An 11131-nucleotide genomic window follows, 5' to 3' on the forward strand; every position below is an offset into this window, starting at 1 on the left:
TACACAGTGTGTATAAACACTGTATATAGCAGATGACCTCTGAATATATCCTTTATATAGTATAAAATATTTATATATATATACATATATATAAACACATATATAAACAGTAACACACATATATAAACAGTAACATAGTATTCCTAAATACAACTCATTTGGAAAAAGGCCCATGTGGGTAAGAGGCCTTCATTGACTGTGAGCATAAATCACACAGGATTATGACAATGTCTTTCCCTTCTTTACTTACCTCGCTGCTTCCATTCTCTTGCCTTTGAGGTACAAGTTTCTGTGTCCCTCCTCAGCCGACACCTAAAATAATCTCTGTAATGGGTTTAGCCATTTCTTGGTAAGTAAAATAAAATTTAAAATAAAAATACATGGCTACCTCTGAGCATACTCTGCCTAGCTGAACAAAACCTCCTCAAAACCAGTAAGCTGGACAAGCTTAAAAGTCTCGGTGTAGCTGAAGGGAAAATGTGTGAAGAATAATGACTTAGTAACTTGGCTTTTTCCACAGGAAACATAATTTTGCATGTATGTTTTAATGTCCCTATATTTATATCCCTAAAGATAAATTATCATGTGAAGGCCTCCACATGTACCTACACATTTACAAAAGGCACACACATTTAAAATGTGCGCAGATATGACCTAAAACATTTCCAGAAAAACTGTACCAGTGTCTACTCCAGTAGTGCATGAGCACAACCATGAGAAGAACTTAGCAACAATCCAATGGGTTGTTTTTTTCTAAAGGTGCATACTCGGAAAAGGTCAGAAGACACTCTCCTCAGTCTCCATATGGTAGACTGAGAAGCTTTCATGGACTATGGTAGCCATTTAATGGGTGAACACTTCACAGCTATGTCCTGGCCGCTGTTGATGAGTCTGGGCTAAAATATAAATATGCACTAATATACACAGTTCTCCAGGTGTCTCCAAAGCTACATGCTGTGGACAGTTATTGTTAGGCCGTGGCAAGATAAAATCTGAAAGGAGCAGTAATCTTGTGGACCCTAATCTTTCACTTCTTTTAACTCAGTGAAGTAGGCAAAACTGGAAACGAATAGAGACATCTATGTGATGTAGCTACAGGACACTGTGCCCTTTGGCCTGTTGGACACCAGTAACACAGAAAGGTGCAGGCTTAGAATTTTTTTTCCAAGAATATAAAACACTAGTCTACAAAATTAATAGCTTCAATTAGCACAAATTTCTTACGCTTCTGCAAGTCAGAAGGCCAGTAAGGGTCTTGCCAGCCTAAAATCAAGGTGTTGGCGGGCTTCAGTCTTCCTGAGAGCTCCAGGATGTGTCGGTGTCTTGCCCATGCAGGCAAGAATCAGTTAATAATCCATTAATTGGCAGAATCAGTTCCTTGTAGTCGCGGCTGCATTCCCACTGGCTGTCTGCTGAGGGCCAGTCCCAGCTGCATTCCGTGGCTCACCACCCCTCTTCCCTCTTCAAGGCCAGCACCATCAAGAGCGCGTCCTTCCCATGTCTTTAATCTCTCTTGCCTGCTCCTCTGTCTCTTCTGCGCTTACAAACTCATGTTATTAGATTGGTCCCACCCAGTAATCTAGGATGACCTTCCTATTCTAATACCAGTCAATATACAGTGTTCCTTCCCTTTTGTCTTGTGAGGTAACAGTCACACCTCGCGGGGATCAGAACGTGGGTGGAGATTTTGGGGTGCCTTACTGTATGCCAGGGTAAACACTGCATATGCTTGTACAATAAAAATCAGTTTATGTACTTATTTCAAGTTCTATAGCAATTAATATGTGTTTTCTAAGTGGGTCGTACTTCTCGTGACCTGTGACTTCTGGTCTGTTTACTCTTAAAGGAATATTCTGAAAAGCATGCTGTTATGCCCACAGGAAGTGGAGTGCTGCCATGTGTCATTTTCCCCTTGTATATGGAAACACCCCATTATTTAACTGCTATCCAAAGTGGAAATAGTTTAATTTTGTTCAGTTATTTTTTTTTTCTGATCAGTATATTGATAAAATAACTTTACAAATTTAAACAATTTAGAAAGAGTATCACTCAGAGTATAGCCTTCTAGATTGGTTATTTTGATAGTTTCCTTAAAAACAAGATTACACATAGTATTTGGTAATATGTTTTAAGGCAAGTATATTATTATATATTATACATATATATTATTATACAGATATACATATATCTGATATATGTAATATATATGAAACAGACAAATATTTTGTATATCTGTATATCTATAGGTATTCTAGTATATTGTCATTTATCATTTCCAATAGCAGCCATTATAGAAATAATTTTAAATTATTAAATTTATTAAATTCTTTATTAAATTTTAAATTATTTCTCAGTCTTATTCATAAGCATTTAGGTTACTCTCAGGTTTTCATTGGAAAATTCTGAACTGTGAAAATAAAGATTATGCAGATTTAGAGCTAGGCATAGTGGTGCCTGCCTGTAATCCCAATGCTCAGGAGGCTGAGGCAGGAGGATCATTGTGAGTTTAAGGCCAGCCTAGCTACAGAGTGAGTTTAGTGCCAGCCTGAACTACAAAGTGAGATCCTGTCTCAAAAAAAAAAAAAAAGAAAAAAAGGAGATTGCAGATTTTTTAAGCTTTTGAATTAATTGAAATTTACACAAATTGTCATAAAAAAAAGCATTTACGTCCTAGTTTGTAGCAGCAGCCATATATCAGAGAACATACATCTGGGTTGTTTTCTGCAGACAGACTTTGGAGCGTGTGACATTACAGAACCAACTCCAGCAACTCCTAGAAGCTCAGAAATCCGAGGGCCAGTCACTCCCTTCTTCACCCAGGTAACACCAGGCACATTGATATATGGGGTTCTTAAGTAGTTTAAATCTCTGAGCCTTTTTCTGGATTTCCTTCTGATATCTTTGAAGAAAATGATGGTCAGACATGGTTGCATACATGTGTAATCCCAGCCCTCTGGGAGGCTGAGGCAGGAGGATCACAAGTCTGACTCTAGCCTCTGCAGCATCATGACTGAATTGAGACTTTGTCGCAAAAAGGCAGTTGGGGGAATGTAGCCCGGTGCAAAAGCCCTGGGTTTGACCCCAATACAAAGAAAGGAAGGAAGGAAGGAAGGGAGGATAAAAATAAGTATCACAGTGACAAAGTCTGTGGGTCTTTGACTAATCTCAGGCTCTCCTATTTCTTTGTTCCATGGCTATAAACAAGTCACTTACTTTTTCTTTTTCATTTCTTGACCTATGAAATGACAGTAAGGATATACAGCTTTAAGGCTGTTGAAAATGGAATTATGAGAAAATTCATGTGAAATTGGTGTGTAAACAGTAAGACAAACAAGTTTAATAGTCATTAGGTATGAGGCATGCTATACTTTGGCTATGGTTGCTTCTATGGAGTATTTGAAAATTGCTTTAAAAACGATTAAGTGATTACTCTTAATTCCATTCTTACTTATTTGTAATTTTTTTTGTTTGAGTTTTTGAGACAGGGTCATACTACATATTTCAGGCTGGCCTTGAACTCACTATGTAGCCAGGCTGGCCTGAACTCCCAGCAATCCTCCTGCCTCAGCCTCCCAAGTGCTGGGATTACAAGCATGCCCCACCACACCCAGCTGTAAATTATTAGTGCCAAAACAACAAACAAACAAAAAAAAAAGCCATGCAGAAACTTCTGTCTGGTTCACTTTAGCCAAGTAAGAAATCAGCTCATCTCTTTCACTCTCTTTTCAGTTCGCCTTCTTCACCAGCTTCCAGAAAGTCCCAGTGGAGAGTTCCAGACGTAGGTGATGAGTCTACAGCCAAAGGCAAACCAGGAACCCAAGAAGGGATTCAAGTTCTTGGAAGCCTGTCAGTCTCCAACCGGGTCAGAGCCAAAGCAAAAGATGAAGATTCCGATAAAATTCTACGACAGTTATTGGGGAAAGAAATCTCAGAGAATGTGTGCACCCAGGAAAAGCTGACGTTAGAATTCCAGGACGCTCACACATGTTCTGGAAATGCAAGAAAGATCCCTCTGGAGAAGAGGGAACTGAAGTTAGCCAGACTGAGGCAGCTGATGCAGAGGCCACTGAGCGAGTCGGACACAGATTCCAACAACTCTGAAGACCCCAAGAGCACCCCTGTGAGAAGGGCTGACAGGCCCCGGCCACAGCCCATCGTGGAGAGGGTGGAGAGCGTGGACAGCACGGAAAGCTTACACCTGATAATAAAGAAGCACTCCTTGGCGTCAGGACGTAGGTTTCCTTTTAGTACCAAGGCCTCCAAATCCCTGGATGGCCATAGCCCGTCTCCCACCTCAGAGAGCAGTGAACCAGACTTGGAGTCTCAGTACCCAGGTTCAGGGACTGTTCCTCCGAGCCAGCCCTCCGGAGACCCCGCTCAGTGCAGCCCTGACAGCACTGCCACCCCGAAGGTTGCCACGAGTCCCAAGAGTGCTCTCAAGTCTCCATCTTCTAAGCGCCGGACATCTCAGAACTCGAAGCTCAGAGTTACCTTTGAGGAGCCTGTGGTGCAGATGGAGCAAACTGGCCTTGAACTAAATGGAGAAAAAGACAAAGATAAAGGCAGGACGCTGCCGCGGAACTCCGCAAGCAGCGAACCAGGGGAACAAATGAAAAGGCCTTTTGGAACCTTCCGGTCCATCATGGAGACCCTGAGTGGCAACCAGAACAGTAATAATAATTACCAGGCAGCCGGCCAGCTGAAGACGTCTACGTTGCCCTTAACCTCACTTGGGAGGAAGACAACAGACACGAAGGGAAACCCTTCGGGCTCTGCTGGCAAAGGAAAGAATAAAGCAGTGAGTGCTCTTTGGAGATCATCCTTTCTTCCCCCTTAAATTGACTAGGTTGTGCCTAACGCTGCAGAGTTTTGACACCTCAAGGGAATTCCCACAAAGATTGTAAAAGGGCGTGTTGAAAGCCAAATTTGTATATTGCTAATGCAGCGTATTATGTTAGCATACATATCCATTGCCCTTCCTCTGGGAGATACTGAAACAGGTCAGCGATCACCGGAGATTCTATTCTATTCCCTGTTTCCCTCAATGACCCAGTCTTTGGGTGCTAGGGTTCCTGGCCTGGGAGGCATTTCTATTAGATGAAATCACACATTGGTGCAAAATAGGGCCCCTCATGGGTACTGATTCTGCCTCATGAAGAGCTTGTCTTCTTCGTGTTCCTGGATAGTTTATTCTCAAGCCCAAATAAAAGCTCCATTTCTAAAAACTTGTAACTACCCAACTTTGGGATGACCTCTGAAATGAACATGCCACAAGGGCCTCCCCATTAGCATTTCATAATGCTGACCCCTAAGTGCTGATTGGAGGCTGTAGGAATATGAAATGCCTGCCCGTACACAAGGGATGGCAGAATGTGCATCAACTACATTTTATAATCACCTTTACTGGAAACCTGAGTGCTATACTTTGTGAATAAGACATGTAAACATCTTTTTAGGGAACATCTTTTGCATGCTCTGTGCTTGCCATGCCATCAAAAGACAGCATAGCAGCCACATGCGAAACTCTGGGAAGGAATGACTGAGATCACCCAGTGTTCCATGAAACTAGACCTCCCAGGGCGGCGTCAGAATCTTCATAATTTATTATTTGATACAACGTTAAAATCCTACTATAGTGAAGTCTAGACCTGTCCCAGTTCTTTCTGTGGTATCAAATCAAGTTTGAATTAGTATCTCTTTAACTGATAGAACACCAATTTTACAATTATATGGCAGTTCCATCTGTAAATTGCCCTAGTTATAAAGAACTTCAGTATGTTTGTTTCATCTAGAAGTAGTGCCCTTGTGGTCAAGACACCAAACTTTTACATTACATATTTCAAAACTTAAATTGTTCCAATAAAACTTTTCCAAGTAACTTAGTAGACTCTATCAGTCGTAAAAGAAGAATCATTTCCGCAGTTTCTCGTGTTTCCTTAAAGTGTGTCCTGAGCTGCTGTCCTCTCATCCGTCTCCAGCATGCTTCATATTTATCAGAACTTGTGCATGTGCTGAGCTTGCTGCATGTTTTCAGGTGATTTTTTTAATCGCACCTCTCTAGGAGATGTACAGCAGCTGCACCAGTCTGTCCTCTAACACGCTGGTTGAAGAACATCTGCATAGCCATGCACGGTATGTGGTACCCAGGGAAGCACTGTTCAGTGTGGCCTCGTGTTTGCTTTGAATCGCATGAGCTTTTAAATTATGGACTCACTGCACATTTGGTGACATCAAGGAAGAAAAGCAACTGCAACTCTTTCCCCAAGTAGAAACAGGCACAGAAGGTAACTAGGTCTTAGAAAGGTAGCTACTCTTCACTGGAGGAACTTCATGCCAGAATTGGTCAGAAGAATCTGTTTGGTTCACAAATGTGCTGTGTTTCTTAGTTGACTTTGGCATTCGATCTTTGTTTAATGGATTCAAGTACCAAGTAAGTATTAGAATTAAATTTCCTGTCATGTGTAGAAAGAGTCAGCCTCTGATCAGAATCCGAACTTTGAAACAGAGCTGGAATTTTACTTCAGCGCTGATGATAGACTGAAAGCTCCTTTCCTCACCACTCTGCTGATCTCAGGAGATGTGAGGCCTTGCCATGCCTTAGCTCCTTTAGCTTCGCTTGATGAAGCAGTTTCAGTCTGGAAGGCAGTCTGGGGGCACTCGGCAATAAAACAAGGATCTCTCAAAATGTTTACAGTTTCAAATACATGGACTGTGTGTCTAAAAGACAGAGGATAAGGTGCCCAGTTCCTGGGACACCTCCTTGGACAAAGTCCTTCTGCAGTTTGATGTTCTTTCCACTGGGAAGGCGTGCAATTTTTTTTTTTTTGGGGGGGTGGGTACCAGGGATTGAACTCAGGTTCTTGCGCTTGCAAGGCAGGCCACTGAACCACTGAGCTAAATCCCCAGCCATTGTGCAATTTTTTGACCAGACAGAAAAGCGGAGTAAAAAGAGCAGCCCAAGGGGAGTTAATGCAATCAGTGTCCACTTTAAAGGTGGCTATTGCTTTTAAGTCATTTAAATAATTGAAAAATTATGGCATGGCCATTTAGCACTCTTCCAATATTCCCCAGAGTGTGAGCATGTGTGTGTTATACTTTGTTCAGAATACCAAGATGCAAAAAAGTCACCCTCTTTTTTTCCCCCTCTAAATCCAATTTAATCTTTAGGTCAATTCTCAGGTTGGTGGGAAATTAAACCTGTCAGGATAGTGGGGGGGGCTCCAGGGGTCTCATTAAATCGATGTATTCCAGAGAGGGCCTAGGAGCCTCCCTGCTTGCAGGACAGCAGTGGTCTGCTTCGGTGTGGCTCGTGGGAAGGCAGTCATCATGACTGCGTCCAGTCCCACTGGGCAGAGCACCTGGGCCGCGGGGAGAGCCCACTGCCTGAAGGGACGCAGGAATGAGCAGAACCTTTCCCTTTCCGGACGTCGATACTGGCCCACCAGATTCTTAACCAGATCCCCCATTTCTGTGTCCTTTTTCTGTCCCCGTTTTGGGCTTGGTGGGTCTTCTGTTAATTGGAAAATTCTGCTTTTGTCCTTAAACAGAAGTCACTGGAAACACCCTGAGGCAAGGAAGCGTAAAGCCTTAGCAACGCCCTGGGTGTGGAAAGAATACTTCTCATTTCTTCCAGGCAATTGGAAACAAGACAGTTATTATCACAATAGATTCTCCTGCCAGAAATAGTTCATCTTGACTTTTTACATGAGAGGGAACAAAACTGAACAATTTACTATAATAAGATTTTAAAAGTCAGAGCACAAAATAATGTCATGGGGCTACTAGGTTTGCAGTTTCCCACTCAGTTTAAGGAACAGCCTTCCAAAGTCTCAGTTCTAAGCCTGGCTTTAGAACTTCGACCAGATTCACTAGCTTTTTGTCATAGGAGAGTTTGATTTTAGGACATGAGAAACCCAGAAATAAAGGAAATTGATATATCAGATAAACATCCTGAGCCCTCCTTGTCATTACCCTATAAATCAGCCTATACTGAATCTCAGTTTTAGTTTGGCAAGTATTTCCATAAAAAGTAGAAAGTCTGGTTTTCTTTCATATTGGAGAGAAACGGTTCCTCTTATTTTCTTATAGTCATACACAGAACAGGAGAACTGGCCTGTATGTTCTTTAGGTAAATCAAGAATGGATATCTACTTGAAATAAAGATTTCTCACAGAAATTAAGACTTGAGTGAAATGCCTAGCATGAAAATTATCGAACTGACTTTATTGCCGGCCTCACTTTGCCTGTGGGATCCAACTTCAAGAAGGAAAGGAGCCCGAGTATTCTATTAGTGATGACTTCAAATCTTGGTCCCAAAATTTGCTTGGAGAACAGGTGGCTCCTCGCAGGTAGCAGAAGTTGCCAGGTCTGAGTGGAAGTTGGCACCAGAAGTCACTGCTCCTGAGTGGCCCTGGGAAAAAGGGTGAGACAGTGGCGTTAGGTTCGAAGGATAAACTGGCATCACCTTTTAGCTCCTAAGAAACTTACTTTTCCTGGTGTAGGAAAAATAAGAATAAAACAACATTTTAAAGAATGTCAGTTCTGTGAGAGGGTTCTGTTGCTATTTATTTTTCTTAACTGGTCATAGCTTGATAGCAAGGAATCTAAATCTATTTTTAATGCCCTTTAAAATTAGATTCAACCTTTTAAACAGCTTTCCCTGTGTACTTCAACTGCAAGGATGAATTGGTTTATAACAAGCAGATTTATGTATTTTTTTCTTACCGAGTTTGAGTTATTACAACTCCAAAGAAATGTTTGCAGTTGCAGATCTTGAAATGACAATGAAATATTCATTTCCCAGAGACTAAGTCGGTTTGCCATCTGTAATGCGTGAGGTACTCATTGATTCCATTTACCAGTAGGAAGAGGGCAGTGACTCCCGGTCACCTCCAGCAGTGCTCTCTCTGACCATGGTGGCACTGCTGCTTGAGAGACTGGCATCAGGAAGCTCCTAATCCTACTGCCAGTGTTAGAAGAAACTCCTTTAGAAAAACAGTAAGCAAGAGACACCATTAGTATAGCTTTTACTGTCAAGAAATTGGCGAATTCATAATTATATATCTAAAGCCAAAACTAGTATCAATTATTTTGCATAGATTTCAAGGTTGTTCAACCGCCCCTGAACTTAGAGTGCTGTGATATCAGCTGTGACAGTGGCTGTTTGCCGTGTCCTGTAAAGGGTACAGAGGGAAGACCTGCTTTGGAAACCAGAATTATTCCACCTTGACATGTTCTTTCAGCATGCTGGATTAATGGTAACCAGAAAATCTAAAACGTAACTCATTTCTCCATCTCCTGCTTGCATTGCTTGCTCCCCAGAGGTCCAGTGTGAATCGTGTGGATTTAAGAGGAGACACGTTCTATTAGTTTCACCTTCAGGCCACGTCCGCCGCCAGTAGCAGAGAATTGTCTATCTGTGAACTTTCTTCAGGCTGAAATTTTAAAGAAGCAGTAGGTCGATGGAAGTCTAAAAACAGCCAACAGAGACTTTACCTACGCACCTCCCGGTGCACTTACTGAGCACCGCTGCCCTGTCCAGTCCTTTGGGCCTCTCTGGCTACACTGGGATCTCCCTGGAGGGCACCACAGCCCTGAGTCAGCAGGTGATCAGCTCTAAGCCACACATTTTGCTGAATCAGAAAAGGTCCCTGTGCTCAAGGAGGGCATAGATGAGAAAAAGTGAGGCCAGCTCCCGAAGGTGATAAGAGCGACCTGAGGGCCGTGACCCTCGACAGCTCCCGTACCCCTCTTTGTAGTCCTAGTATCACGCTTGGTGGCTGGCACATGGCGTGGATTTCATAAATATTTGGAAGCAGAGCTACAGTGAGAAACAGGAGAAAGAAAATAGGAAAGAGAAATTCGGGAGGGGAAATAACTGAGTGTATCCCACAGGGAAACTGTGCTATGCTCTGTGTCCCTCTCTTGAGTTACAAGGCCCCCTTCCTGCAGTGCGCTTCCGTTCTGGTGCTGCATGTTACAAGCTTTCGAATTTTGAAGAAGAATCCCATTTTTAGTAGATGTGATTTATGACAGCTGTATTCTAAGGGAAATCACAAAGTAGCAAGGTCTCCCTTCTTTGCGTATCAGCCGACACATCCTGTTTAGAGCTTCTCACACTAATCCTGTGAACTGCTGTCTGGCCACTGTGGGATATGGAAATACAGAATCTGTGCCTGGATGAGTCTCCACATTAGATTTCTTGAAAAAACGTTATTTAAGTGTCAGCCTTTTCTCCTTTCCAATCTTGGTTATGCAGAACGTTATATCCAAAAGTGAAATCAAGGCACAGCAAATTATCTGAGTAATTTATGTCAGAGTTACTCAGACCCTTTCAATCTCTTGAGTTCTGGTAATTCAGGACAAGCAATTGAAGGGTTTAGAGAGGAATTAATTATTCTTATAGTATGCTGATAAATGTCTCAAGTTTACATCTTGGTGTAGACTTAGCTCTAATGCTAGGTTTCGTTCTCCAGAAAGTGTACTTTTGGGGGAACCCAGTACACCCTGTATTAAAGCAGAAATGTCCCATCACAGTCAGAACTACACTGTATTATCTTTACAGTACAACCTAAGCTTGCTTATTCCATCATTTTTTATCACTGTGATGTAAATACACGTACTAGTAACACTAGCATTCTGAGATCAGGCTGACCTCGAGGCCTACGCCACTCACTCCTTATTCCTACTTCTCCGAGTCAAACACTTGTTTTGCCTTCAGGTGTCTTCTCTAGTATTATTTCTAAATGCATGTACATGTAGTTTTTTCAGTTTCCAATATTCCTGTTGTCTGTTGTCATCCTGATGCATTTAAAATATCCAAGGGAACATTCCAGAGGCTTTGCATTTGCTATTTTAATCTTCACAATGAAGTATGTGGCAGATACTATTAGTATCCAAATTTTGCATATTGGAAACAGATGATTTATGTACCTTGTCGAAGATTACACAGTAATGATACAGATTGTGGAGCTGGGATCTGAATTTGATATTTGATTAGCTTGGCTCCAAGTCTGTATTCCTAACAGTGAACCAAATTTGTCTACTTCTGTTTCTGTAGTTCTACTTAGCATCCAACGCCTTCCTCCCCTCTCTCTCCCTCCCTCCTTCCCTTCCTCCCTCTCTCTCTCTC

At 42.1% G+C, this 11131-nt stretch overlaps 1 protein-coding gene across 3 annotated transcripts in view; it reads left to right on the forward strand.

The window, feature by feature from the left end:
* The window catches only part of Sncaip (synuclein alpha interacting protein), a 141872-nt gene that overhangs the window by 126073 nt on the left and 4668 nt on the right, over positions 1–11131 (forward strand). Inside the window, exons 9-11 of one of the 3 annotated variants that reach the window (XM_010627251.3) lie at positions 2728–2820; positions 3730–4798; positions 6062–6132. In XM_010627251.3, the coding sequence (XP_010625553.1) occupies positions 2728–2820; positions 3730–4798; positions 6062–6132 (1233 nt within the window). The remainder of the gene's footprint in view (positions 1–2727; positions 2821–3729; positions 4799–6061; positions 6133–11131) is intronic. The other 2 variants (XM_010627253.3, XM_010627254.2) reach the window with 2 other exon arrangements.

The sequence above is a fragment of the Fukomys damarensis genome, unplaced genomic scaffold, assembly GCF_012274545.1.
Source record: "Fukomys damarensis isolate Sample0158 unplaced genomic scaffold, DMR_v1.0_HiC HiC_scaffold_3, whole genome shotgun sequence".
NCBI lineage: Eukaryota > Metazoa > Chordata > Mammalia > Rodentia > Bathyergidae > Fukomys > Fukomys damarensis.